General features: G+C 40.6%; 1 protein-coding gene across 7 annotated transcripts in view; it reads left to right on the top strand.

The window, feature by feature from the left end:
* Nucleotides 1–15,556, top strand: part of DLC1 (DLC1 Rho GTPase activating protein) — a 237,199-nt gene that overhangs the window by 183,936 nt on the left and 37,707 nt on the right. The window contains exon 1 of one of the 7 annotated variants that reach the window (XM_072861427.1): nt 15,051–15,193. The exons of the other annotated variants lie outside the window; for them this stretch is intronic. Within the exon in view, the coding sequence (XP_072717528.1) occupies nt 15,181–15,193 (13 nt within the window). The 5' untranslated portion in view covers nt 15,051–15,180. Of the gene's footprint in view, nt 1–15,050; nt 15,194–15,556 lie in introns of those variants that run through there. 7 annotated transcript variants of the gene reach the window in all.

Raw genomic sequence — 15,556 nt, 5'->3', positions numbered from 1 at the left:
TAGTGCCAAAACAAAACAGATAGTTGGCAGTCGAAGCACGCCCGCCCATAAAGTACATTTTGGTCAAAAGTAGGCAATTCCATTTTGACTCCAAGGCTCACATCCCATCCTTAGCTCATCACAGATGAGTGCCTCATCACTCACAGCTGTCTGAAACACCCAGATATCTCAGGCACAACAGGGAGTGAGGAGATTGCATTGTTTGCTGATCAGTATGAACTTGCTTTTTTTGATATCTATTTCCCACCTTCACAAAGCACTGACCTGATTTCCAGCATTATTCAGGACTATCCATTTTTAAATCTCTAGTGGGAAATAATCTCTAACTTTCACTATGGAATCAGTCTCCAGGCAAAGGAAGAAGGGCCACGTGGTTTAGGATTCCTTTGTGCCACTCTTTCACCTCTTCCTTCTTCCTCTTGCCATGTGTTTTTATCTGTAGAAGTTATTCCTCACATTATTTTCCACTTTTTGGCATTAAAAAAAAAATCGAAGTGTTTATAATAAACTTAGTTAATGCTGCCCTTGAATTGTCCAAGGGATCAGGAATGAATAAAATAGAGGTCAGTGTTAGCTAATAAAATAGTATTCAATATTAACTTGGAGCTGCTCCTCTTACAACTGTAGATGCTATCAGTCATCCATATCCACCCTTAGCGTGTTTCAGATCTTTTACATGCACAGATGTGATGTTTCACCAGGTCTGCCTCTTCTTGTTTTCTTCTGGCAGCACTCGTCTCAGTCATAAAAGCACACAGCAGCCCTATCACATGAAGTGTCTCTCTGATCTCCCGTTCTGAGCAACTTCATACGCTAGTAAGGAAGAGCTGAAAAACCCGCAACCCCACAAACAAAATAAAAGAAAGTAGTAACAAATTGGAAGGCAATAAAAACCAGTAACAAACCAACCAACCAACCAAAAACCCGGGATCAACCCCTGATCAGGGAAAAAAATGCCAACAACTGTACCAAGGCTCCGCTTAAGAGAACAAAAAGACTCCCATCCACCAGTTTGCCATTAAACAGAGCTCCATCCTGGAAGAGTTTAGAAACTGAAAATTATTGGGCTGCTGCTGCAAAAAAGCTATTTCTAAGAAGATGAGACATTCATGCCCAGGTGTGAAATAAACACCTTCTACCCAAGGCAAGGACTGATCATGGGTGGAGCATATGCAAGACCTCAGGAAATGCATAGCATGTCCCTCTGATAGGGATGGCCTCTGGCAGTCCCATGGATATCCTGCTTGGTGTTGCTATGAGGATTATGGTTGTACACACACATTTTTTACATGTTTTCCTGCTGGTTTGATAGGGGGAAAGAAGAAAGTTGTAATCACAACTTGTCACTTGCCTGACTTGTATTTTAGACACTTTTCATATTGGCTATAGTTAAGTGTCCATGGGTGACAAATTTGCAGAAGTTAGAGATGGAGAAGGCCTACAACATTGTCATTTCCATTCTTCCAGCAGTGCAGGATGATCTCTCTCGCTCATTTCCTAGTGACTTACCAGGTATCTCGTCCAAAAAGTGTTCCTTCCACTGTCTTTGTGAGTTCATTCCACACTTGTGTGACTACCATTGTCAGGAAGTCAAAGTGAACTCAAATTGAACCTAACAAAACCTTTTCTTAGGGCTCAAAATAGTTCATTTGTTTTGTTTTTCTTTAATTTCCATGCATCTCTGACTTGCTGATATCTTCCAGAAGCAGAAGTTCCAAATTTACTTCTGAGAAGACTTTTCCTGGCCCACCAAAAGCAGAAGATACAGGAAATTGTATGAGAAATGTCCATGTAGCTGTCACCATGATTTCCAGGCTGGATAATGAGAAGAAACTTTCAGAAAATAGAGTTGTTTCTCTGAAGAGATTCTTTTCAGTGTCATGCATGAAAATGATACTCTAAGTAGTTTTGTATGTGAGTTTTGCAGTTAAATGTTACAAAGGGGTACTTTGACATTTTTATGGTCTGTTTTAATTAACTGAAGCAAAATCTGCTCTTCTGAGTGATCCTATCCTATCCTATCAACCTTTCTATTTTTATAAGATTAAATCAGGAAGTTCGCATTAAGCTTCCTTTCCTGGAATTCCAGTTGAACATTATTACCCTTTGTTTAGACTGTGTCACTTATTCAGCTGATAAGAGTAGACTATATTCCACCGGAGATACAAAGATTCAGCAATTTAGATCCCTTAAGGAGCATTCTATATTTTCCAGTAAATGACTATACCTCTACATGCTTCAGGAAGCTACTAAAAATGATTACATTTTTTAAATCTGCATACATGAAAGTGTATACTATTACAATGATGTGTCTCAGCAAAGCATACATAATTTTTTGTCCTTGACAGTGGGAGGCATGTTATAGCTTTGCATCATGTAGTTCTCGTTGCAATCCCACAGCTTGATTGGGATCTTCAGGACACTAAAAAAGAACCCGGGTGAAAGACTAGATAGTGATTCTAAGAGAATAAAAATTGGAGGTAAGGCACACATTTTAAACTCTGAAGTAATTTGTCATGTTTTAAACTTTGAAGTTGTCACTTGAAATCTTCAAATCAAGGTGCATTCCTAAGGGAAGCATTGTAAAATGCCAGAGATACAACTTCAAGCAGGAATCCTAAGCAAGATTTGTAGTTTAGGTTGTTGCAATGATCCTTAAAATCTATGAATTAACAGTGACGTAAAAATATACATACACTCTTTAATTCTGGACTGTTTGCTGAAATTACAACTATATACCACAAATATGTTTATACATGAACACATTTGCTGCCTGCATTCTTTGAATATTACATTTGTTTTATTCTGTAGTATCCTGGATCCTGGTCATACACGTGAAAACTGTCTAGATTTACAATTTATTTAACTTCTTAGATAATTGTAGTTCATTTGATTTACTTTCTCGTGGACTTGGTTTTTTGGTTTGTTTGGTTTGTTGGGTTTTTTTTTTCCCTAGGACAAGGTCTGGCTTTGCAAACAAAAACACATTTGTTCTTAAGCTAACAACTGAATTTCTTGTTACGTTTGCACCAGAAGCACGTAACGCTCTAGTTCTGCTTCTAACATAGTCCAGCTGAATCCCAAATTCTTATTTCCCAGGATTTCCTTTGGTGACTGGATCCAATTTGTCTTTCAGCATGAATTAGAGTAACAGCTCTGCTTCTCTCTGCAGCCAAAGGTATCTGACATCATATTTACCTATACTCATAAGTGAGGGCACTAATCTATAGCATTATGTAGGGGGCAGATTTTCCAAAACATCTAAAGTATATGGGAGCACAGTGTGACAAGTATTCCTAAATTGACCCCCCCCAAAAAATGACAGATATAAAATATCTATATATTTATACAATAGAGACAGACAGAAAATAGATCTTTATATCTTTTTATGTATTTTTACGTTCTTACATATTTGTAAAATGTTAAGTGAAATTAAATCTGCAGAAAAAATACTGTTCATCTTCCCCAAATCTATCAATATCTAGTTCACTTGTGTATTAGGCAAAATCTCCATAAATAAAAGTAAATCATAAAAAGTTAATTAATGTGGTTCTTTGCAGAGGACAAATAACTCATATTCATATTAACTTAGCGGGGGCTAAACCTAAAAGGGTTCATAAAATAACTTAGTGTCTAACCTTAATTATTGCAAAGAAAGATCAAAAGAAGAGCTTATCAAAAGTGGAGACAGTTTATTTCCATCTTGGAACAAAGGACAAAAGACACAGTGTCTTGTCCTTTCCTTTGAGGTTTCTCTGTCTGCTCCTTTCCACTCCCTTTCCTGATAGGCTGCAATGTCTTGATGGCTGATCTGGTGACTAAAACACAATAATCAATTCTGGGGAACATGTCAGCTACTTATTTTTATAACAGGAACAATGGAAATAGCATCACATTGTTAATAGAGGTAAAAGTGATTAAAAATACCCTCTTGAGTTTTCCTTTCTAGCTCTCATCGTCACAATGCACTGGAATTGATCCAGAACAAACTGTGACCGTAGAGACACACATTTTTACAGGAATCGGAGAACTTTGATTCTTCTTTAGCCTGTGAAGGAATGCTTGTCTTTTAAAACTGCTGCTATATGAACCAAGAATAACTAATTAGCCTTTTAATGCATATATTTATTTTTTCGGATTACTATTTCAAATCTAAAGCAAAATAGAGGTATTCATTTCTAAGTCAATCTTAGAGACTATATTTGTTTCTTTACAGTACATGCATATGCGGTCTATGTCAAACTACTACAAAGAAATGTGACTAAGAGCCTTTATTTGCTAACGCTGCAAATTGCAGAGCCATATTCACAAGTTTGTGGCATCACGTAGAGTTTGCATAGTAGCATGTTCTGAAAATGATGCTAAGTAATTAAGTATAGAATGAAAAGGACATCACACTCATATGTAACATCTTTAAAAGATATATTAAACTTATGCATAGAGAAAGTTGCGTAATATTTGCCTGGCTTAAAAAAAGTAGCATAAAGTTCTCCAGAATTTTAAACAGGCACAGAAAATTTTGTTCCCTGTCCAACAGAGAAACATTATTGAGCACACCAGTGCAAATATCCCTAGTCTGTTTTTACTTCCTTATTAAAAAAACCAAAACCCTTTGTTGATTTTGAGGGTATCATATCCAGTATAAGCTTCTCGATATAAAGATAGCTAAGACAAAGATCATTCAAATAGGTGAAACCTATTTTAGTGTTACAAAGATCAGATAAACAGCACTTGGTGCACTCCTTTGAGACAATCCACTCATTCAGTGCCAAGTATTATTAGAAATTCATTTTCTCAGCTGACACATGGACTTTTCATGCAGAGAAACCATTATGAAAAGCCTTGCTGTTCTGAGAATCTGTACTTTGATTTCTGGCATTATCAGCCAGATCAGAAATAGTAGGTAAAAGTGGCCAGAGGATAAAGCATCAGCTTTTCATTCTTGAGAAGCTGTTCTTAATGGAATGAGTGTAAGAGTTTCAAATGAAGTGTGGTTGAGATCACAAAAATGGTCTGTGAAAGAGCCTGAAAATCCATCACCTAAAAACTAAGGCCATGATCCTGCAAGAATTTATGCACTCAAATTTCAATATACCCTTCAACCCAAATAGAGTTGCATACGTGAATTTGTAGGAACGAGGTTTAAATTCCTTTTTACTCTGAAATAAACAAAGCCCTTTCTAATCAAGGAAGGAGATCATGCAAGATGACAAATATTATTTCAAGACAAGCAAACCAACCCATCATAATTGTCTGAGCTTTCCATTATGCTCTGCACTACATTATAGAGTAGCTATAAAATGGTAGGTAGCTCTCAAATTTTTTACATTATACTCTGTGTGCTCTGACAATTTCCACCCTAACATAACTAATTGCTATATAAAGCAATTCTAGCAGAAATTCAGCAGGATACTTGGAGACCATTCTCTTCCTTGTTTCATTTACTACATTTGTTCATATCCAAGGGTTCTGAGCACTGGGTATCACCTGGCTCCATGGAAGTGTTAAATTAATTGCTAGATTTGCATTAGCTGTACAATTGCAGATAAGGTTTGCTCGGTCACAGTTCACACAGTCTAGCAGTGATCTCGTCCATCTCTCAGTCTTCCTCTATTTTCCTTTTGATTCTAGATTCCCAGTTCCTACTAGAAACAAGGTATATTTTTCTTTTGGTTTGTATGCTTTTCCCTTTTCCCTCGTTGGAGAACACTGTTCAACAGCTCTGGATCTAATGTTCCGCCTGCTCTTCACTTGCATTGGCCAAAGGAAGAGGAGATGAGGAAAAGAACTAAGGAGGGCACTTCTATCCCTCGCAATCGCTATTGGTAGCAGCTAGCTATGAAGAGGGAAAAGAAGAGGAAGAGAGAAATAGAAGGAAAGGAAATGGAAGAAAAGAGGTGAAGAAACTGGCAGCAGGCGAAAAAAATACCCAGCATAGGTGCTACAGACATAAAGATGAGAAACTCTAATTCCAGGCGCAGAGCTCTTTACAAGGCTTAGGAGAAAAAAGGTGCTATCAGAAGGTAATGCAGGAAGCTATTCTGCCCTTTAGAAACAGATGTAGCACCCAAGAATCCTAGATTAGCTAAAAGCTTGCCTTGGCGGGCAATAGCTCGCTACCTCAGAAGCAAAGCTAAGGATGAATTGTCCCTGTTCTCATTCTGTACGCTAGCCAGGAAATTTCTCACATGGCCCAAATCTCGTGATGAAGTCAGCTGACTTTCTGAAATGCAACAGAAATAGCAAAGGAGATAAGCTACCAAACTCTTCAGACACCTGTCTAACATAGAGGTGAACACCAGTTTTGGAGTTTGATTCAGTTTTTACATATTGGCAATCACATAAAATTCTTGTCTTTGATATAAAACCAGAAAGTTTCTAAAATCTATGTTTAAAACTTATTACTTTCAGGACAGTCTATGATTTTGGGGTATCTGGCTCATAATTTTTTGACACATGGGATTCTTGCACCCTAGGCGAAGTGGGATGTGGCTTTTATTTCCAAATATTTTCCAAATAATTCAATTCACTTCATCAGCTGAGAAATTCCATATTCTGACCTGTTAGAATCTAAGTTTTCAGGATGTTTCAGGATGTTTTTTGTTAGGGCTTTTTCTTAGTGCTGTCCCTGATTTACATTAAGGAGCTGAGAGGCAAGCATGTCGTTTCTTAGAGCTTAGGTAATTAAGTTTGTAAGGTCAATATGACATGCATGACAGATTCTAAAGAGCTACTGGTAAATCAGATGGGAAGTTCTGCATATACACCTTTCAAGTCATTGTTTATACTTCCTGACTAAAAATCAGATGCCAGGAGCACTGTTAATCTTGAGGTTTAGTAGACTTTCTGTATCTGCAAAAAATAAAGATTCCTCAGCGAAGAAAATTGAGACTCTTTCTGTACTCTAATTCTGCTCATAAGAAATATAATTCTACTGAGTGATGTAAAGGCTCTTGTTTCAAAGGAGAGAAAGTTCTGGTTTGAGCATGAAAGGTGCAGGATGTCCTATCACTGGTAATCACTTGCCCCATTGATCCTAGCACAGGTATGTCCCTGGCTGCCTTGAACTCTCTGAAGTTGTGATCAAACAAAAAGCAGGTTAGCTGAATCAGACTTTTTTCTCCTGCGTTACTTTTCTCAAAACAGATCCTTCTCATTTTAGACGTACAAGATCAGAAATGATCCATACCCTTGTTGCCACCACATCCTATAAATAATGTTGTTCATACATTTAACTGAGGTCCATGAAGAAATAATTGGGTTCCATATCTATTTAAGGCTTATTGTTTTGTACTACCCATCATATATGTTAATGAATCTTCAATAAAACCATTAGAAACAAAAGATCTAAAGAATCCAATGGCAAAAAGCTTTTAAAAACATTAGAGCTGTATCTGTTCCATGTATGCAATTTGTCAGATCCCTGCAGGGCACATCACATTACCAGGGCAGCTGGACACTTGGTGGTGATGGAGGAAGAAAGGGGCTCTTCAGGATGCATTTGTTGCTATACTAAAGGTGTTGTATAAAAGTGTGAATCATTTGCTATAGAATGAGTAAGTCTGTTATCTGGAAGCTAAATCTGCATTACACTAGAATAAATTGTTTATGTTTAACAGAGTTACATGGGCAGCTCCATAGCTCTTGCAAATTACTGTGCAACCACAGGCTTCAAAAATGACCATCTACAACAGCAGAGAATCTGCTTCACTGCATTTTTTATTTAAAATAATAGAACGTGAGTGAAGGATTTGCTCTGTTGCTTTAGTGACAGAACTGTTGTAAAGTTTAATATAACAGCCAGGTAAACTCAGTTTGTCAGGCACACTAGACAAAGAGATTTAGGTAAAAGCATTCTCCAATCACTGCTGCCTGTCTTTGCATTTTGAATTCTGATTAAAAAAAGGCATTTCAGAATATGAGAGGACCCTGGGGGTTTTTTGCTTTAGTAAAAATAATGTTCTTTCATATATTCCCAGTAATAAGGAACAGTAAAAGAATCTCTTTTTTTCTTTTTTTTTAAATTCAGAATTTAGATATTTAAAAACTGCTCTGGGCTACGGTTAGATATAAGAGATTTGCTCTCTCAAGAACAAACTCTGTCCATGTCTCTCATACCATGTAAAATGATATGAAGGCAAAAGTAAAATCTCAGAAACAAGCAGAGTGAAAAAGGTAGCCCTTCATAATGTGACAGTGTTGAAATATGAAAGCAAACTAACCGCTTTCCATGTTTCTTTTTTTTGTGGTCATGTAACAGAATATGTGTCTTTGTTTTTAAAACATGTAAGCTCCTATTAACCTGTCAGTCACTTCTATGTATTGTATCATGTTCACAAATAATATCATACAGTACTTTCACTCTCTGTAACATGCTGGCATAAAAAGAAAAACGTAGCATGGAGGAGGAGGAAGCGTTTTTCAGCTAAACTGGCCATCCATTTAGAATTCATAATCCTAAATTTTAGAGTGACGAATGAACACCCCAACAATTCTGTTACTCCTCCTAATCCCCGTCAGGTCTCAAATCTGTTGATGAAGGCCAAACAGCCACTTCTTTCTGCCTGACCCTCTCCCCTTGCTATTGCTGGCTCTCATTCAAGTCAGGATCACATTTATCTGTGTAATATACACCTAATAAATCTTCTCCAACTCAGTTTGTTCTTGCTGGCAAGACAGCTAGCTTCCCCCTCCACTTCTCTCGTCTTTCCTCAGACATCATTATGGGTGTTGACACTCCAGTAAGTTACTTAAGGTGCCCTTAAGTAACTGTCTGCATGTCCACGTCTCCCAGTAAAATGCAAGGTAATTGCCGCTGTAAGCTGTTTTTCAGTTACAATAAGCAAGAGCATAGGGATGGACAATGAAAGAAGCAGTCAAACCAGAAATCTGCAAGAGGATTTTTATTAGGCACAGTATCAGCATAATAATCTCATACAGCACTTTCCACATTACATCTCAAGGGCTTTGCAAAAGAGGCACGTTTTATTCTCCCTATTTTATCTAGGGAAAAATGAAGTATGAGAAAGGGAAAGGATAGACCAAGGCTGCCCAATAAGTTAAAACAGGACAAGACTGCAAATAGGTATTTTGAGTCTCAGTCTAGTGTGCTGTCAAGAACAGGACTAAGAAGGATTATGAATCTATCCTGACTCACACCAGGCCTGACTTTGTCCACCAGGCTTATTAACATGTGTTTTCCTTCTTCCCTGTCTCTGTAGCTTCACATTACATTAACAATAGCTACACTCCACGCTACAGTATCAAGCTAGTACCTCCCCTGATGAATGCTGGGGTGAAATTAGCCATCACAGTGTATGTGTTCCAGTTGCCATAGTTATTGTGCTTTATTGAGTCATGGGTTTAAAATTATTTCCTGAGTCCTGGAGGTTCCCCAAGGCTAAAACAGCAACAGTCTTTCACATAATGGGTCAACTGGTCCAGGTGGATGCATGTGCCTATTTCCTCCAGAGGAAATAAGTTTAATGAATATACAGTTCATTTAAATAAAAAGCATTGGATCACACAAGATGGAAGATGGAAGTACGAAAAACTTTGTTCTTGAAATTTTTCATTGTTCATAATTTTTTTACTTACTATAATAATAATTAAAAAAACTTACTTTCCTTCCCTTCTATTCCTTTTAACCCCAGCTGGGCACTGCATGGCTGACATGGCCTGTCCCAGGGTATCATGCTGAAAAGTCTAGCATCTCATGTGTATTATAACAACACAGCTGCTTCATAAACCAATTTTTAACCACTGTTTTGACATGTTTAAGGCACCAGTCTTTCAGTTTTCATCTACTTTAGTGGGCAGATTGCATCTTACATCTTGTTTTAATGAAGGTTACTGTTGTCTCTCTGTGAAAGCTGACCTTTTTTCTTCATCAGACTGGAGGTCATGCGTGAACACAGAATGAGATTTAAAAAAAAAAAAAAGCATCTTACCATTGCAATGCCTTGGAAACTGGTGGCTTTAAAGGTGGAAGGTAAAATCTATTTGCTTAAAAATGAAGAGGGAAGAGCTGGTTGACTTAGTAATGATATAGCTGCTGTTTCATGAACACAGAGTGAAAACAAGAGCTGAATAAAACCTCTTCTTTCCCAAGCAACACAAAGCTGAGATAGATATCCTGCCGCCATTATACAACATCATCAAGCTGTTCATCTTTTGATCATTCTGTAATATATATTTTGAGTAAAAACATCCTTTGTGCTATCTTCCTCTCCCACTTTGTTGCACACCATGACTTGTAAATGCAGAGGAAAAGAAGCAGGGGTGCAAATTTGGGCATGGCCACTGCCATTCAAATGACCCACCAAGAGAGGAGAGGGGCCAGGGCTGACTCCTGGTGCCATGGGGCTCTGCTGTCACACGGCCACCAAGGCAGCTACCACAGCTAAACCTAGGGATGGTGCGTTGGCAGGGCCAAACTTTTGTTACAGCTTTCTCTAATGGAGTGTGTTAGAGCTGGTCCCCTGTGACCTGCATATCCATTAGGTCTCACTGACATGACCACTTCCACCACATACATGCAGAGGTTTTAGTCCTCATAATTGCAGGTTCAGCTTCCTTGCTGTGAAGCAGTGATCTACTACGGATGCTGTCTTTATCAGCAAATGAGCAGTTATTCTGAATTTTTTGGAGTAAAAGGAAGGAGGATGTTTTCTGCGCACCACAAGCTATATATTTACTCTGGATCATCTCTGAGCCTTCATCACAGGTTGGAAATTCTAGCTGCCCTCCTCTAGCACTTCTTCTAAATAACATTTAGTTTACCCAAATCTGCTTTCCCTACTTTCTTGACAGTTAAATTCAGTTGGTTATTTTTCCAAAGGTGAATCACTTTTTAAAATGTAAAAACATAGCTTTTAATTGAAGGGAAAGCAGACCCATTAACAGTAGAAAATCCTGCAGCCTTCAAAAAATAAATCATCACCACTGACAGCATCTTAAACACAATATGGAAAAGATACTCTACATCTCCACCAATTTCTATAATCCAGTGGTATTCCATGTAAGCTAAGGAGTTTACCTTCTGTGTTTAAAATGGGATGAAAATACTTATTTTCTCTCCTCCTCCTATTTCAGTTTATCTGTATTTATATTTTACCAAATTGTATCTTTGTCAAACTATATAATCAATTTTTATTTCTAATCCTTTTGTGCATCCATATAATAGAGCCTTTCTTAAGTAGAGTGTGAACCTGGTAAATTCATTTTCAGCCTGAACTGTTGAACTCATGGTGTTTGAGGGCATTCAAAAGCAGACAAAAGTATAGAGTTCACTTATCCCTCCTTTTAAAATAGTCGTTATATGCACCACAAAGAATAAGGCAAAGTTAATTGTCTTTATTATTTACTCTTAAAAGAAAGAAAAGAAAAAAAACCCTAAATGTTGCCTGGTAGCAAATACAAGTAAGAGTCCCCTATACATGACGAGCTGGTCATATTTCTACTACTAATTTTTCTAAAGGAAGACTTCTAGAGCAGAGAGCCCATCAATTACGAGCAGTAGAGCAGCACCTACATTTATGCGATATAATCTTTACTATGTATTTTTTTAAAAAGTACTTTGGAAAGATGCTTTATTTCATTTTGCAATTCTCTAGTAGGTGAAACAATAGCTTTCCTTCTCTGAAAGCAAGGCGCTGTTAATACCGCTTATCTCTGAGAAGTGATAGTGCAAACACTCTTTGTCAAGAGGCCTGAACAATTACAGACTCCTTTAAATAATTACTTTTCAGTAAAGTCAAGTGCTAGAAAATGCAAACTTAATTATTTCGCTGACAATGGCTCGAACATGAAGGTCCTTTGGACTGTGGAAAAACTACACACAAATACCCCAGTCGACAAGGAATCCAAGCTTAGAGCCAGAGGCCTGGAAACTCGGGCTGGAAAGGCTCTATAATCTATCATGCTGTTGCTAAGAGGATATTAATACTAGTGTTTAGAATTGCAATCATGTGTCTGACAATCCTGTGTTTGTACCAGCAGGTCAGTTGACTAATTACGAATTGGGACTTCTCTGTGTACTGCACTATTTAGAAGAAAAAGGATGACAAGGGTACAGTTAACCATGAAGGCATTTGGGTCTGGGAGGGAAAACAGAGGACAATCAAGTCCTTATTATTAGATGCTGTCCTGCGAATCACCCCCTTATGCAGTTACAACAGAAGGAGAATTCACCTTTTAAAGTGAGTAATTGTGCCTGTTGGGCAATCCTTTACAATTATTTTACCATCCAGCGAGAGTTCATTGATTGCATTAAGGATAACAGTACTCCACAGAAACAATCCTCTTAGGCAGGCTACTTCTAAAATCCTGTGTCTCTGTCAGGCAGCAGCCTGCTCTTTGAATAGCCAGAGAGATAAAGAAATAAAAATATTGAAGGCCAAAGCTCTACTATTTCACAACGCTCTTTAAAGCCGGATGAGTGATTAGGGTGGTTGTAGCCTGCTGAACACCCATGCCTCAGGTGGAATGCTCCTCTGAGCACGTTTTACAGCGAATGCAAGACTGGTGCCTTGCTTTTCAGCTCTGAAAATATGCCTGCTTAAGCAGCCCTATAGAATTCCAAGTTAAAATGCAAGCCAGAGAGACTGCATGTCTTCAAGGGTTGATAACAAACTAGAATCAAAGCCTTTCTCTTTCAGATTACCAGCAAGAATCTAATCCAGGTCAGTGATAATCCTCCAGCATCTATTTAGCAATGATCCCAGCAGACAGACTGCTCCATCACAAAAGTCACTGGTTCTGATGTTGCTGAGAGAATCCACAAAGACTAAACGAGGATGGAGAAACCTCCTTTACTGTGGGAGCCGATTAGCTTTGCAAGCAGAACAGGAGAGCTGAACTAAAGCACAAACATAGTGTTTTATCATCAGCATCAGCATCATCCATTTGCTATTTTACAAAGTGGTAGAGGTGAGAATGACAAGCCTTGGTTTAACTACTGAGAGCTTCCCATCTTCTGCGTCTGGGCCTCATTTGTCCTGCATTCACCGATCTCATCACTCACCCCTTTCAGAATCCTCAAACAAAACTCTCTGACTTCAAATTCTTGTTTTGCATCTATCACACAGCCTTCTCACTTCAGATTTTACTTCACTGCTGCACACACCTCCTCCTCTCATTCTCAGCTTTTTTCAGTTCCCTTTCACACTGCCAAGTCCTCCAAACCCTTCCCATTTTTTCTCTGCAGAGTAAAAGTCCATTCTCTCCTTCTTCAAAAGCTTCCTGTGGGTCCTATACAAAAGCTTCCTACACAGGGATGCAGGCTTGGGCCAGGAAGCAGCCCAGGCAGTCCCTGTTTACAAGAACAAACCCTGCTTTTTACCGAGGGTATTAACTTGACACACAGTGATCTTCTGGTTTCAGCATTATCATTGCGATGAAAACGCCTTAGTACCAGCATGCTTTCCTACACGTTCTGGATATTTTTTTCTTTTTTTTTTTCCCTTCCTTTTGAGGATGCTTATTGGAGAAACAATTTCTCTCTTTTCTAGAATTCAGACTGTGAAAATCACACACAATGTGCAACCAGCGTTTTCCATCTTACCACGACTATTCTGTCACTTCCTAGTCTACCAACCGCATAAAACTACAGATGATACAGGCAGAAAGCCAATTAGACTGGGATTACCTTGTCTGTTCAACAGCTGGGGCACAGGGTATGTCTGTCTTCCCTGTGTTAGAGTTAAGAATTCACATTCTATGGGCCTGACCTACCTTGTAAACATATATCCTGGTGCCTTACAAGAAGCATTAAAAAATGCAGGTAAATGTAGCTATGCCAAAAAGAGCTGGAGCGAGTTTAGATATGAAGAGGTAATTGATTAAGCAGGTAACATATGTAAGTCAAGCTTGAAGATATAGTGCAGTTCCATCCTCTTCTGGGCTATTAAAGTAAATTAATGACCTGGAGCCATGTAGGGGTTTCCAGAAACAACACTGTAATAGCCAACTGGCCACAGTTTGCAGCCTGTAGAAGGGGGAGATGTTTATTCTTCAGCAAATTGCCTGCTCAGGCACCACACTATATATACTCTATATCTGACAGATCATAGTGCAGAAACGACAACTGAATCTTAGAATAACACCAGTGAGTATAAAATATGATGTTGGCTTGGAAGAAAATGAACCAATCATAATCTTTGATGGGACCCAGATATTTTCAAAATTTCACAGTACTCTTTTCCATGCTGATAGTTTGGCAGCTGCTCAAAAGTAGCTATTTTGTGCCTTTTTAAAGCCCTGAATGTGAACGTCAACCAAGACATAAGCATTTGAACAATCTTTGCAAAATATACAGGGGAGTAAATGGTGTGGGGAGTCACTCCCAGGCACAGAGCTATGAAGCCAGGCTTTGCTTCGCTACCTGCAAGCCATGCCTATGGCTGTGCTGTGGTCCCTATAGGGAAAGCACTTGCTGGTTTCCATCCAGGTCCAGACTGAGACTTTGATGGTGTGCAGGCATTTTCAACGTTTCACAGCACTCTTGGACATGCTGCCTGGGGATGGAGGCACCAGCATCCCCTGGCCACCCTGCATGGCTTGCATCCCCCTGTGCCTAGGGCTGCTCAGGCCTTCCCAACCCTCGCCAATTTTTAACACCAAGGAGAGACGCTGCCTTCTCTACTAGCACTCTTCTGTACATTTCCTGGGAAAAGTATTTAGAGCTTTGCTGACTGCTTTTTATAAACATCACTATCATCTAAAAGGCCACTGCAGTAGCTGATAGCCATTAAAAATCAGAAAGGAGTGAAGGGGACATGAGCCATTAGATCGTCTTCAACCGCATTACCTTTGGTTTGTGAGGTTCCCATTGACCCCCCAGGCGTGCACGGGGGCGGTGCCTGTATGTCGTTTTCTGCTTGTATTCATGGGTCGTGGCCAGGCAAGCGCTTGCGCGGGCTGCGCCTGCCTGCGCGCAAGCCTCCTCCCCTGCGCGGCGGGGCAGCGCGGAGCGGGCCGCGGGGCGCGGAGCGGGGCGGGGCGGGCCCGGCCCTGGCGGCGGGGCGGGGGCGCCTGAGGGGGCCGGGCGGCCGCGCCGCTCCGCCGCGCCGGGTGTCAGTTGGGAGCCGCCGCCGCGCAGGCAGGCAGGCAGGGAGGCGGGCAGGCAGGCAGCCCCGCAGGCAGGCAGCCCCGCGGAGGCACCGCGGCAGGCGGGAGACCATGATCCTCACACGTAAGCTCGGGCTCTGCCCGGGGGGGGAGGTGGAGGCGGCTGCGCGCCCAGGGGCGCAGGCTCCGCGCGTCGCGGCCAGCGTTGCCGGGAGGTGCGTCGGGGGCAGCGCAGTGGGGTTTGGGGGGACGGGGTCCCTCTTTTGTTATCCCTCGGCGCCCCGAAAGGCAGCGCTGGCAGGAGCGCGCACGGGCTTCCCGCGGGGGCGGCGGCTGCCCCGTCCCGCGGTGCGGTGCGGAGCGGTGCGGAGCGGTGCATCCCCAGCCGCGGGTCTTCGCCCCGCCGTCCCGTCCGTGTTTGCGGGGGTGAAAAGCGCCCGTCGGGGCGGGAGCAGCCCCAGGTGAGACGGGAGCGCTGCGGCAGCCC

Source organism: Ciconia boyciana, chromosome 5 (assembly GCF_034638445.1).
Source record: "Ciconia boyciana chromosome 5, ASM3463844v1, whole genome shotgun sequence".
NCBI classification, from domain to species: Eukaryota; Metazoa; Chordata; class Aves; order Ciconiiformes; family Ciconiidae; genus Ciconia; species Ciconia boyciana.
Note: the sequence above shows the minus strand (reverse complement) of the source record. Positions and strands in the feature narration are given on the sequence as shown.